Source organism: Bos mutus, chromosome 23 (genome assembly GCF_027580195.1).
Source record: "Bos mutus isolate GX-2022 chromosome 23, NWIPB_WYAK_1.1, whole genome shotgun sequence".
Lineage (NCBI taxonomy): Eukaryota > Metazoa > Chordata > Mammalia > Artiodactyla > Bovidae > Bos > Bos mutus.
This window is the reverse complement of record NC_091639.1, coordinates 25,859,559-25,874,339: the sequence shown is the minus strand read 5'-3', so window position 1 is coordinate 25,874,339 and position 14,781 is coordinate 25,859,559. Positions and strand designations below refer to the sequence as shown.

At 40.4% G+C, this 14,781-nt stretch overlaps 1 protein-coding gene across 2 annotated transcripts in view; it reads right to left on the bottom strand.

The window, feature by feature from the left end:
- The window catches only part of PKHD1 (PKHD1 ciliary IPT domain containing fibrocystin/polyductin), a 457,080-nt gene that overhangs the window by 223,559 nt on the left and 218,740 nt on the right, over positions 1–14,781 (bottom strand). For both annotated transcript variants that reach the window (XM_070360807.1, XM_070360808.1), the window contains one exon: positions 13,538–13,784. In XM_070360807.1, the coding sequence (XP_070216908.1) occupies positions 13,538–13,784 (247 nt within the window). The remainder of the gene's footprint in view (positions 1–13,537; positions 13,785–14,781) is intronic.

Genomic DNA, 14,781 nt, shown 5'->3' with positions numbered 1-14,781 from the left:
ACTGTCCTTCCCCTTTGGTTTAGTTTTCATAAGAATCTTCAACTGTGGCATGTTGCTGCAGGCAGATAATTAAATTCTCACAGTAGAAGGAAATGAAATGACGGAGGATGTTGGGTTTTCAAAGTGAGGGGTGGCGTGAGCAAATCAAAAGTCAATTTACAGTTGAGTGGCACAGTATAAAGAGGAGACTGGTTTTCGTGTTAAACATTTGGGGACCATTGTTAACTGTGTGTAAATTGGAAGTCTATATCTGCATGAACTAAGTGTATGAATTCTGGGGACTCACTTACCCTCTGTAAGCTTTCATTTCTCTTTTTTCAAATGGAGACAACAGTATGTATCTCCTGTAGCAGCTGTGAAACAACGTGATAATCGATGTATTCAATAACCATCTCAAGCCCAGTAAGTCTGCCTATAGCTCATGGAAGAAAGAACTTCAGATGTACCTGGTTTGCCACTCTGTCTAGTTATTTTATTGTCTCAAGGTTTATCCAGGATATTTGGTCATTTAAAAACACGCTCACATCCTCTCATGAGCTTTAGCCCTGGTGATATAGTATTTGATGTATATTTCTTGTAAGACTTCCCTGGTGGTTCAGATGGTAAAGCATCTGCCTACAATGTGAGAGACCCAGGTTTGATCCCTGAGTCGGGAAGAAACCCTGGAGAAGGAAATGGCAACCCACTCCAGTACTCCTGCCTAGAAAATCCCACGGACGGAGGAGCCTGGTAAACTATAGTCCGTGGGGTCGCAGAATCGGACACAAGTGAACGACTTCACTTTCTTTTCTTTCATTCTTTCTTGTAAGAAAATGTGTTTGTTTCATCTGTTAATAGATAAAAAGGGATAAAGAATACTCAGGGCATTTGGAATAAATGAACTACCGTTTCCCAGATGTCTCTACACAGCATTCACTGAACCTTTAGAAATCTTGGGGTGGGGAATTCCCTGGTGGTCCAGTGGTTAAGACTGTGCTTCCACCGCAGAGGACGCAAGCTTGATCTCTGATGGGGGAACTAAGATCCTGTATGTGGTGTGGTCAAAAGAAAAAAAAAATCTTGAAATGGAGGGGCTTCTTCCTCTCTTTGGGTTTGGGGTATGAAGGACCTTTTTTTCCCTCATGTATACCAAGATTTAAATTAGAACTAATGGAAATCTGGGCTCATATTCCTACTCAGAGTGGATATGGGGATCATTTGTTCTAACATCCAACCCATTATGGGAATTTCCTCCAGATTTTATCTTGTTATTTCTTCCAGTTATGGGGAGTTCACATCCTCAAATTCCTTCTCCATTTATGAAATTTATTCCTAAATTTTCATTTCAGACAAGTTGGAGAAGGCTTAATTTTCTTCCTTGTATTGTCTGGCCATCCCCCCTCAATCATTACGAAGACATGAGTCCCAGCATCCCAGGATATCATCCAGCACAATTTGGCCCAACTAATATATTTAATAAATGAAGACAGGCTTCTGGGAAATAAATGTAAAACAAATGTGATAAGAAGAGATAAGTTGAAATCCCAAAGAGGCAAATGAGGTGGCCACCATGGGTACCAAGGTCAATATATCAGGTGGAATTTCCCCACAGTCCAGAAAATAATTCCGAGCATCTCAGGTTCTGAAAGTGCAGCCCTTCAGCTTTCACAGAGACACTGGCTCTGGAAAATGAATCACAAGACAAAATTCCAAGAAATACTCACTGATAAATCAGAATTTCCATTTTAAAATCTGCAATGAGAAATAAAACTGTCTTTCACATGGTGAGTGCTCAACAAATGTTTGTTGAATCAATAAATGAGTGTTAAGTAGATTAGAACACTTTGGCTGCTGGCTGTTTAGTGATGTTTTGTCCCAGGGAAGTCTACCCAGAAAACAACAAGAGTGTTAGAATACTTCTTGTAAATGTATTAATCAAAAGAGATAAGCATTTGATGATAAGTTATCAGATCTTGATACAGTCAACCTCATTATCAATAAGATATTTGCCAAGAAGACTTGAACATTTATCTTTAGTGGTCAGAAAGAACACTCTTTCTGACTCTTTAATTCTTCTTTGCTTTCTGCCATAAGGGTAGTGTCATCTGAAAATCTGAGGTTATTGATATTTCTCCCAGCAATCTTGATTCCAGCTTGTGCTTCATCCAGCCTGGCATTTCACATGATGTACTCTGCATATAAGTTAAATAAGCAGGGTGACAATTTACAACTTTGATGTATTCCTTTCCCAATTTGGAACCAGTCTGTTTTTCCATGTCCAGTTCTAACTGTTGCTTCTTGACCTGCATACAGATTTCTCAGGAGGCAGGTGAGGTGGTCTGGTAGTTCTATCTCCTTAAGAATTTTCCACAGTTTGTCATGATCCACACAGTCAAAGGCTTTGGCATAGTCAATAAAGCAGAAGTAGATGTTTTTCTTGAACTCTCTTGCTTTCTCAATGATCCAACGGATGTTGGCAATTTGATCTCTGGTTCCCCTGCATTTTCTCAATCCAGCTTGAACACCTGGAATTTCACAGTTCACATACTGTTGAAGCCTCACTTGGAGAATTTTGACCATTACTTTGCTAGCGTGTGAGATAAGTGTGGTTGTGCAGTAGTTTGAACTTCTTTGGCATTGTCTTTCTTTGGGAGAGTTGGACTATAAAGAAAGCTGAGCACCGAAGAATTGATGCTTTTGAACTCTGGTGTTGGAGAAGACTCTTGAGAGTCCCCTGGACTGAAAGGAGATCCAACCAGTCCATCCTAAAGGAAATCAGTCCTGAATAGTCATTGGAAGGACTGATGCTGAAGCTGAAACTCCAATACTTTGGCCACCTGATGCGAGGAACTGACTCATTGGAGAAGACCCTGATGCTGGGAAAGATTGAAGGCAGGAGGAGAAGGGGATGACAGAGGATTAGATGGTTGGATGGCATCAACTGCCTTGATGGACATGAGTTTGAGCAAGCTGCAAGAGTTATGATGGACAGGGAAGCCCAGCATGCTGCAGTCCACGGGGTAGCAAAGAGTCGGACATGACTGACCGACTGAACTGAACTGAGTGGTCAGAAAACCTCCTCTGCACACATGTAAGCAACTGCACTAACAATGGGCCTGGCTTAGGAAAATGCGAAGATTTCCTTATGAACTTAGATTTCTTCTATCCAAGTGGAGTGTTCTCAGTTAAACTATTTTTAGATTAGAGTCCTGGTTTTATTTTTAACTATAGAACAAAAGAATTCTATTTGTCTGTGCTTGTGATGTTATTGACCCCTGGTGACTTGTAATTGTGAAGAAGTATAATCCCTGTGGCGGATTCATTCTGATATTTGGCAAAACTAATACAATTATGTAAAGTTTAAAAATAAAATAAAATTAGAAAAAAAAAAAAAACACACACACACACACAAAAAAGAATTCTATTTGTTCAAATGCATCCATCTGTTCCCATTTAATTCATCTGGTCTATATTTTGTCACTGTCTTCGCCTTACCAACCCTTATTTTGTCATTCTTCTCTTAAGACATCATGTTTATGTCCAGAAATACTTCATTCCAGCAGTGAGGCCTCAGGAATCCCCCTGGTCACTTTGATGAGACTTAATTATTTCTTAATTTTCTATCAGTATGACATTTACAAATCAGTTTTAGGATCTAATTTATCCAGATTCCATTACTACAGATCATAGTAGCAATTACTGAAGGAGTCATTTTCAGGCCATACTCCCCAGTTTCTAAAGACCCTTATACACATGACCCTATTTTCAAATACTAACATCAATTCAGTTCTACTTATCTTTAGGACTTCTGTAGTTTCTTTTTGATCCCCTTCTTCCAACCAGTATCCAAACTGATGCTAACTCCTTGATCAACTGGAGAACCAACCATAGCACATTGTGATCCTAAATCATTCTTTCCTCCTCCTTCTTCATACACTGCTTGGATTCTACCAAGCTGCCCCATCTATCTCAGCAGAGGTTCATACGGGACACAATTTCACAGACATTTGTGGACAGCATGAGCTTTCTTTAGAGCGATACAAGTAGAGAAAGAGGTTATCAAATACTCCTTTGTCACAGTTGGTAGTGGAAAGGGTCTCATGTGCATTCTGAAAACCAAACCCAAATGGCAAAGACCAGTCTTCGAGGAGGCAAGACGCCTTGTGTTGACTGTCACCCTGAGGGCCAAAAATTCGTAGTCAAATCAGCTCCCGTCCTTCTAGGCCAAATGCCAGCGGTGCCAGTGGTGGGCTCTTCTGAAAAGCACCCAAAGAACATTCAGAATAGAAGAATACCATGAAGAGAATTTACCAACCATAATTACGACAATTTTCTCTTGCCCTAAATAGCCACTAATTTCCCCGTGCCCTAAATAGCCACCAATCTCCCTCTCTTTACTGTTAATGAAGCAAAGGAGCACACTGAAGTATTTCTAATTTGGAGGAGCCAAGGGAGTCTGCATGGGCCATTAGCAGCAGAGAGCTTCATTACTAGGGGAAGAAGTCTCTCCCTGAACTTCGCGTGGCTTTATGTGCAAGAAATCAGGAGGCAACCAGTCCATTTGAAATGTTAACCCTTACCTTGGTGTCAACAACAGCTCCTGGATACAATCAAAAAGACAAGAAAACTACAAGCTTTTCCTTTTCTATGAGGGAGCATATATTTTTTTTTTAAATCACCAAGGCTGTTTTTAATTCAGGGACATCTTCCTTTAGAAATATAACAGTTTATCACTTGATAAATATCAAGTTTATCACTTGATAAACTCCCCAACCAAAGTCCCAAGTCACAATACTCGTTGCATCAACAGTTCTGTAATTTAGTGCCCAGATACTATGTGGAACTGTTGAGTGTATACTGCCCACAGAGGATTTGTTAGGTAATCAACAACACCAATGAGAACAAATATTAACTCCCCGGTTTGTGTTTACCATTGGCTTACACTTAATCTCTGTGTATTAAGACAAACACTTCACTGAGCTCTAAATGCCCTCTCTTTGGAACAATTGTGAAGTAAACCCTTTATAATTTTGCATCTCCTAAGCCAACACATCATAATAACTAGCCCCAAATGGTGCTGTCAGCATCGCCTGGATATTCATGCTTGCTGATGTTACTCTCATCTTTTACTGCACAAAGAAGACAAAATCAAAATGTTGAGCACAGCCAACAGATTTTTGTGTCTTTATTTTTCTCTGCTACTGCTAAATCACTTCAATCGTGTCCGACTCTGTGTGACCCCATAGACAGCAGCCCAACAGGCAGCCCACCAGCCCACCATGCGACCCTTTCCACTACTCTCCGTCCCTGGGATTCTCCAAGCAAGAACACTGGAATGGGTTGCCATTTCCTCCTCCAATGCATGAAAGTGAAAAGTGAAAGTGAAGTCGTTCAGTCGTGTCCGACTCTTTGCAACCCCATGGACTGCAGCCTACCAGGCTCTTCTGTCCATGGGATTTTCCAGGTAAGAGTACTGGAGTGGGGTGCCATTGCCTTCTCCTATTATTTTTCTCTAGCATCTTTAAAATACACTGGACTCCTAAGAAGTTCTTGTCAGAGGCTCTCCACGTCTTTTGTTTTGAAGAGTCTTATTTTTGCATAAGTAGCCCATCTTACACAGATTGCTAATTAACTGTGCTATCCCCTTGCTTTTGTGGCTTATAAATAAACTGCCTCTCCCCATTGGTAAATAACAATAACAAACACATTTTTAACAAAAAGAAAAAAAGAAGCCTTTGTCAGAAGATGACTATTCTATCTACCTATCTGCCATCACCCAGTACTATCTGATGTGTGTCAGTAAGAAGTTTTCTGTATACACTCTTATTGACGGAGAAACAAATATTTCTCCTTCTGAGTAAGAAACCTAAAAAGAGAAAAGAAATCATAACCCTCAGTCTTTGCCCCAAACTTGTAACAATCCTTAAATTCACATAAAAAATAGCACAAGTACAGGGATGCAAGCCATGCGATTTAATTATCTTGCATTTCTAGGGACCCCTTCTACACTGTTAGGGCTTCCCTGGTGGCTCAGATGGTAAAGAATTTGCCTGCACTGCAGGAGACCCGGGTTTGATCCCTTGGTTGGGAAGATCCCCTGGAGAAGGGAATGGCTACCCACTCCAGTATAGTTGCCTGGAGAATTCCATGGACAGAGGAGCCTGGCAGGCTACATTCCATAGGGTCACAAAGAGTCAGACAGGACTGAACAACTCACACTTTCACTTTCACTTCACCCACACACTGTTAGTGGGAATGTAAGCTGGTGCAGCTACTGTGTAAAACAGCTCGGAGGCTCCTTAGAAAACTAACAACAGAATTATCATATGATCCAGCAATCCCACTGCTGGGCATATGTCTGGACAAAACTATAATTCAAAAAGATACATGCACCCCTCTGTTCATAGCAGCACTGTTCACAATAGCCAAGACACGGAAGCAAACTGAATGCCCATTGACAGATGAGTGGATAAAAATGATTTTTATGGCCAGTGGAATATTACTTGGCCATAAAAAGGAATGAAATAATACCATTTGCAGCAACATGGATACAGCTAGAGATTATCATACTAAGTAAACTAAGAAAGAGGAAGAAAAATACTGTATGATATCACTTAAATGTGGAATCTAAAATATGGCTCAAATGAAGGAAATGGCAACCCACTCCAGTGTTCTTGCCTGGAGAATCCCAGGGACGGGGGAGCCTGGTGGGCTGCTGTCTATGGGGTCGCACAGAGTCGGACATGACTGAAGTGACTTAGCATAGCATAGCATAAAACAGAAATAGATTCATAGATGTAGAGATCAGACGTGTGGTTGCCAAGGGAGTAGAAGGAAAACAGATGGACTGAAAGTGTGAAGTTGGTAGATGTAAGCTATTACATTTAAAACGGATAAACAACAAGGTCCTAATGTAGAGCACAGGGAAGTATATTCACTATCCCGTGGTAAACCACAATGGAAAAGAATGTTTACAAAAAACATATATATGTATATAACTGAGTCACCTTGCTATACAGCAGAGACTGGCCCGATATTGTAAATCAACTACGCTTCAACAAAAAAATAATAATCCTTGCATTTCTGGTAGGTATATCCTGACATCATGGGTCCTCCATGATGGAGGATTCAAAGTCATTCTCCATGACTTTGCTGATGTATATTTCTGTTTATCTCTTCTCAGAGTCAGCTAAAGCAATAATGATTGTTAAGTCCCCAAATCAGCCTAGCATCTCCTCAGACATAGTATTTACAGTTTTTGCAACATACTTGACAAAAATTCTTGCCTGTTACACCTTCATCCTTGAAGAGAAGCAGTAGCTATCTATACTCTATCTACCCATACTTTAGATTCTATTGCATCTCTAGCTTAATCTGTGGGATGAAGTTGGTATGGCTATCTCAGAACATGAGAATACTACCCTTAGAGCTACACAACTGCAAGGTAGACAACTACTTGTCAGGAATATTGAAAAACAATTCCATGCAGGCAGGTAGTTACAAAGCCCACCCTCCCTTTTATCCCTATGCACACTTGGTACGGTAGGACTGACCGACACCTGCCCACAAGTTCATCACCAGCCCTTCTTCCCAACTCCATGTTCAGTGACATCATGATGTTAGCCTTAGCCCAGTCATGTGAGAGTATTTCCACCAAGGAATTAGGCAAACGCTACAAATCAGGCTTTTTATTCTAGTCGTAAAACAGGTACCAGCACACCCCTGGGCCCCTTTATTATTCATGAAATTTAATAACCGTGGAGTATTATTGATGCTATTCCTTGGTTTGGGCTCCATTTTTAGGTTTAGTTCTTCTTCTATTTTACTTCTGTAACCTCTGCTGCCTAGAGAGGATAAAACTTCTTGGAATTTCCCTGTCTCACATGTTTTTTATTTTTTTGAGAACTGAAAAGATACCATTAGTGATGCTATGCCTATTTATCCCTAGGAAGAGAGTTAGGCGATTGTTAGAGGAAAAGCTAGGCCACAATTTCCATTTGAACTCTTCTTTACTTTTACATTCAAGAGGCAGGGGGTGCCTCGTACTCTGAATACTGACACATTAAGAGCAGTTCCATAGGTAAACACTGAATGTAAGCTCTACAGGAGAGGATATTAAGCAAGATCTAAGAATCAAGGTGATCAACAACAACATTAACCTTTTCTAGGAGAAATAGGAAGGAAGAAACAGAAAGCACTGGGGGCATGAGTGAATCAAAAACTGTGTCCGGAAAGACTCCAGATTCCATGACTTTCTGGGAGGTTTCTGGATCAGTGCGATGTCTCGTGACTATTGGAAAGTGTTCCCTGTCTTTCAAGAATTGGATTAAGTTTCATTTGAACAAACTTAATTCCCTTGCCAGGCATTTGTTTCTCAGAAACATAATTATCTATATTTTATTCTATTAGTAGTAACTTTATATGTTGTTTTATCAATCATAAATGTAGAGGCTTTCGAAAGACAACATTTACTGAGCACTTACTTCGTGCCCGACAACGACCCCGTGAGTGAAGTAACATTTTGCTCTTTTTACTGTCTTGAGAACTGAAGCAGAAAGAGGTGAAGTAACTTGTCCAGGAACATACCTAGGAAGTGGCGGAGGGAGGGTGGTTTATGATTTATACCCACAAATGATTCTTAATTACTTCTTTATTCTTCAGCCTTTGAAAAATAATTTCAAACATATGCATATAGCCAGACTTTCTTTTATGTACTTCCTATTAAAACTCAGAACGACTGGTTGGCCAACCTACAACATCTTGTAAACTCTTTTAATTTCCCCACATTCGGTTCAGTACGTAATTGGAAGACAGATCAAGGCTTGATTTACTGATATTTGAATAAATCTGTATCAACTGAAAGAGCTGTAGAGTGCTCTAAACCAAAAAAACAAATAATTCCCAGATGGTAATTGTGAAAGTTGGTTCTCATTCTCCCCATCACAATTCTGTGCATCTATACCACCAGGAAAAGAAAATGCTTGCAAATGTATGCAAACTGCTATTTCAGTAGGGGTGGGGTAGGGGCGGGGTTGAGAAGAAATCAGCTGTTAAAATAAATTGTCTGATCAACTGACAGCCCCAGGCAAGCAAAAGCCCAGAAGACATTATGAAAGGATATTCTTAAGTATTTGATGTTTCTAGGAATTTTAGAAATAACGACAGGATAGTATTTTAATCCTGGATCTTCTAAAGAAAAGTTAAGTGCTGTGGACTCCTCATAAATAGGTCCTAAGAGAGAAATGGACAATAAGAACATGAGAGGAAGATTTGGGGGAGTCCACAATTTCTTAAATGATATTTATGTATTCAATACTAATTTTATTGAGTCACTTTACGTTCAATGTGGTATTGGGTACCATAATAGAAACAAACAAATCCCGTTATCCTTGTCCTACTTACCATGAATGAGAAGGGAGGGGTGATTTACAAGCTATGTAGGAGTGTGAGTATTGATTAGAGAAAGTACGGACAGCCAGCACACAGCAGGGATACAATGCTGTGCAGAAAGCTCGGGGAAGCTCACCAGAGTAAACTACCTTCATGCTGAGTTCATGGAAGCTGAACCTTTTGGATCAAAAAACACAAAGAAGTTGAGTGTGTCTGAAGCTTAAAATTTAGGGAAAGGAGGGCAGAGCATTGAGAAAGGATCCTAGAAGTATAGCACAAAAAGGAATAGGTGCCCTTGAGACGTTAAAAATGGTAGGCTTTCACTGGGAGGCACTGGGAAGGTCCTGATGAAGCCTCAGCAAGGGAATGTGTGGATGGCAGGACCAGATCTGATCTACAAAGACTCACAAGTTTAAGGACAGGATCCCAGCAAGGTGGCAAGCTAAGTGGCCGCTGCAGTTAAACAGGTGGCATCTGAGTGTCAATTTGGACTAGAGAAGTTGGGAAGGACAGAAGTAGTAAAACTCAAAAGGGATTTTTTTTTAGGAGATGAAATGGACTGGACATGGTAGGTGATTTCTGTGAGCAGATGAGTCAAGGATAACTCCCATTTCTGGTTCAGGTAATTGCATCGTTTGTCTGAACACCCAGAGATTCTTAACACCCAATAGGTCCATGGAATAAAGACCTTAAGTTTGGTTTTGACAGGTTGTGTTTGAGATGGCTGCTGAATACTCTAACAGAAATATTGAAAGCACTACCACTTAATGGAAATACAATGCAAGCCATAAATGCAAGCCACAGATAGAACCTTAAATTTTATCATAGCCATATTAAAAAATGTAAAAGAAACAAATAAAATTAATTTAATAATATATTTAACCCAATATATTCAAAATCTTATCATTTCAAGATGATCAATATAAACAAATCATTGAGCTATTTTACATCCTTTTTTTCATACAAAGTCTTAGAGACAAGATGCATAATTTGCACTTCCAGCACATCTCCATTTGGATGAGCCACATTTCACGTGTTCAGTGGCCACCTGTGGTAAGTGACTACAATACTGGACAGGGCAGATCCTAAGGGCAGTTGGATAAATGGGTCTGGACTTCCATAAAGCACCATCAGTGAATGTTAACTGAAGCTATGGAACAGTCCAGATCATTTGGGAAGAGAATAACTTGAAAGCTTCTTGAAGAATCTTAAGGAACACTAGCATTGAAGGGTCAGGAAGAAAAGCTTACAAAGGAGGTCTAGAAGGAGCACACAGTACCCTACTGGTGACACGATCCTTGTCCCAAGTAAGCATCTCTACACAGAAGAAATTTAGGATTAATGAATCCAGGGACTATGTGAGCCATTTTGCCATGATGAGGCCTCTGGAGCAAATGGTGCTGACATTTTTCTGAAATGAGGTCCTGACTTCTACTGGTAGAGCTACCACTTCCTGGTCTTATCAGGAGGATGGGGTTGAGAGAAAGAGATTGGTAGAAACAGAAGTCAGGAAAGAAATGCTATCCTGAACACCAGTGGCCCCTTAAGAAAGCACATTTTAGAACTTGTAGTGAGAGAGAACTCACCCAGACTAAAATGTCATTATTTTTAACAAAACAGAATTTCGACTCTGCCTCGTAGAGGGTAGGAAACTTTTCTTCACCAAAATATTAATTATTATTGCCAACTTTAAACATTTCTATGCCTTGGTCAACACAACTGTGAGGATGAAGTCAGAGGAAGCTACGAAACCAGAAGTGCCCATCACTCTTGGAAAAGGTAGTGAGGGAAGAAGGTTGTCAATGTCAAACACAGAACCTATAGTGAACATGGGCCAGGAGGAGCCTCTGAGGAAGAGCTCACGCCCCAAGTACTCAGTTGTTAGTTAGGGGGCAGGGGTGCCCCGTTTAGGCAGCTGTGCAGACCTCACGCCCTACCCTCTAGGAACCTGGGCTGAGGAGGCAGGAGGGGGATAAATGTTGAAAGGAAAGAGGGCAGGGACCATGTGCCACATCAGATCCCCATCAGCAAGCAACCCCAAAAGATGGGGACTGTGAGAGCTTTGCAAATCAACTCTTAGGGTGCACGCTCCAGGGAAAACAGCACAGCAAATCAGTCCTTTCTCCACGAAATGCCACAAAGTTTGTATCTACGTGGAATTCAAATTGCTCATTAGCTCTGACATGTTCCTAATGAGGTTATAATGCTCTGGGACAGAGATCAAGTCACTGAACACAAATAACTGGGGATAGAATCTGGAAAGATCAAGTTAGAAAGATCTTAAGGCAGTGCTTCTAAAACTTGAGTATAAATTCCCCAGGGGTCCTGACTCAGAACGTCTAGGCTGAGTTTGAGATTCTCTGCATCTAGTCCCAGGTCCCACTGATGCACTCTGACTAGCAAGGCCTTAGAGATCATCTAATCTAACCATCTCACCCCAGAGATGAGGACACAGGGCTAAGAGACTCAGAACTGGGAGTGTGCTGAGCCTCCCTTGGGCTTGGAGTCATTGAGCATTTGTCCACAGATTTGTGAATCAACCTGAAAATGTTTAAACAGAAGCCTAGGGAGTAGGGTGACCAACCATCTTGGTTTTCTCAAGACTGAAGGGGTTTCTGGGACATGAGATTTTTTATTTTAAAACCAAGAAAATTCCAAACAAACCAAGGCAAGTGTTTCACCCTAGTAGGGATCTTCTGAATCTACTCAGAATACAGTATCAGGATTATTCTCCTTTAGACCTTGTCAGTCCTTGAGTGCTGGGACCATGACTTGCTGCCAGAGCAAGCACCTAGGTGTCCTGCCCTGAAGACCTCCAAGAACAGATGCTCAGAAGGATTACAACTGCAGAGGCTTCTAATGCCACACTGCTAAATGCCACCTTCAGAGACAGTCTCTCAGTAGGTTTTCAAGACATAGAAAAGGAATATCAAGAACCCAGAGAAATCAGTGTTATACAAGCACATAATGTTCTTTTTAACTACACAAATCTATTTTTTCATTAAAAAAACATGCATATAAGAAATAAATGGTTCACTTTTGTAAACCTCAAAATGCCATTAAAAACATCTTTTTTAAAATCACAAAAATAATAAAAATCAGGATGCATCCCTAAGAATGAAAGGCATGCTCTGCATAATCAAAATGATTAGAAATGAAAACATATTGCTCCATACTGTTATTACTCACTGGAATTGGGTCCATTAACATTAGATAGAATAATAAACAGCTTGAAAAGTAAAAGTGGAATGTTTTCAGACAATTCCATGCTAGCAGGGTATCACTAAGGTGTCTAAAGCAGAATGTCAAGATACAGATGGCATATGCATTCAGAATGCAGACTTAGTGTAAACCTGACCATACTGACTCCCTTTCTGTGGAGTTTACCTGTTTAAATAAGATGCCAGCATGATCTGGCTGAAGCACCTGACTTAATATTCATGAAGTTAGGACACTTAAAACAAAGGAGAGAAAGGAGTGTGGCTAATTATATACAATGCATTTGAAATAGGTAAATGGTAGAACCCTAGTCACTCAGCAATCATTATCTGGAAATTAAAGGGGGCAGAAGCAATCCTATTATGCATTATAAACAGCCAAGCTCCTGACTTAATAGTAGGCCAAGTAGCATAAACAAGGAGTTCTTGCTCCAATATTAAATAGGATATGTATTGTACAAATCCAATAGCTCACAAAATTAACAAGGAAAATGAACTGGTGTGAAGCAACTTCACAAGTAATAGGGAGCATCAGCAATGCTTCCCTGGAGCATAGCAAACACTTAAAAAGAGCTCAGGGAGAGGAGGTGCATATAAATGAGAATGGACAATACTGGAATTTATTAATACTCCTCTTAATTTAAATACATTTCAATTTTTTGTTGGTTGCAAGTCTTTTTGAGAGGAAATTATTAACTCAAAATGCCAATAGTGGTCAAGGGCTATGAGATGTGGTCCACTATTATTGAAAATAAGCTGTCATTTAAATCAGCCTAAAACTACCATAAACTTATGATCTGACAGCTGTCAAAATTATCCCATATCACTTCTGTAGACCTGAATACACCAAACAGAATCTGCAAAACAATTTCTCTTCTACAAATATCAACAACCTGAATGATATATACGTGTCCATTGACAAGTCAAAATGTAGAGTTAATTCAACTTACAAACCAATAGACATCCGATGAAAGAGAACATTTTCCTCACAGACACTGCCATGGACAAGCTGGCTGAAGCTAGCTTTGACCACACAAGAAGCTGGAAGTGTTTCCACAGAAGCAAGAATGTGACTTCTATTTTTTCCAGACAGAGACCCATCCAAGTCTTCCAAAATGGCTGCATGAGGAGATGGAAATGCTACCAAGTTCGGAGAGTTCATAAACTTCAGCTGGTTGGTCTTCACAGTAAACCCACCTGTAAGTTGGGAGAAAGACTGTGACACAGGGGCACAAAAGAAGGTGATCACAAATGGCAACTGAAGTCACTGAGTTATTCTCAGTATTTTAAAATTGCATGTTTATACAGTTTAACAATTTGCTGACTGATTTGTCCAAGAAAAAATATATATCCTGAGTTGACTATGTGTCAGGCTCTGTGCTATGTGCTGCAGACAGAGTGAAATGAGAGTAGTAGGGGCATTGTCCTCATGCAGCCTGTATTCTCAGGCAGTGATTCCCAACCAGGGGTGGTTTGCCCTGCAGGGGACATTTGGTACCATCTGCAAGCATTTTTGGCTGTCACAACTGAGTGGACAGCAGGGCATCTGGTGGGAAGAGGCAAGGATGCTACCCAGCATTCTACAAGGCACAGGGGAGCCCCCACAACAAACAATTATCCAGTCCCAAATGCCAAGGGTGAGAAATGGCGGTCTACTGGGAGTGACACCGAACATTACTAATTACCAAATGCTAAAGGTCCTGAGGGCTGGTCTTTCCATCTCTCTGCTCTAGTTCTTCTAAGGCAAATCTAACCCCACTTCTTATGAGATTTATACTTTAAACATTTGCCCTCAAGAGCCATATTCAATCAGTCACATGGACAAATAGTAACACATTTGATAGGTATCAGCTCTCGAGCTACATGTCTTAGCAGGGTTTCCCCCGCACCCCCTTCATATGATTCACTGGTTCTGCTATTAGTCAGTTGCCCAGGAAGAAACAATGGCAGTGGTCTTCTAATACTCACCCCACCCTGTCATTAAAATTTAAAAACTCAGGACACATCTCTTAGATATATGCTACCATATTGCTATATTATGTATCTTATAAAACACATAAAAAAAGGAAAAATGTAAAATAAGATATAAACAAAGAGAGGCCCTAATGCTTTCGTTCTCATCCCAGTAGAGTCTGTGCACTCAACTGTCATTCATTCAAGATGCTACAATTCCACCTCAGAAACTTCTGTGTGT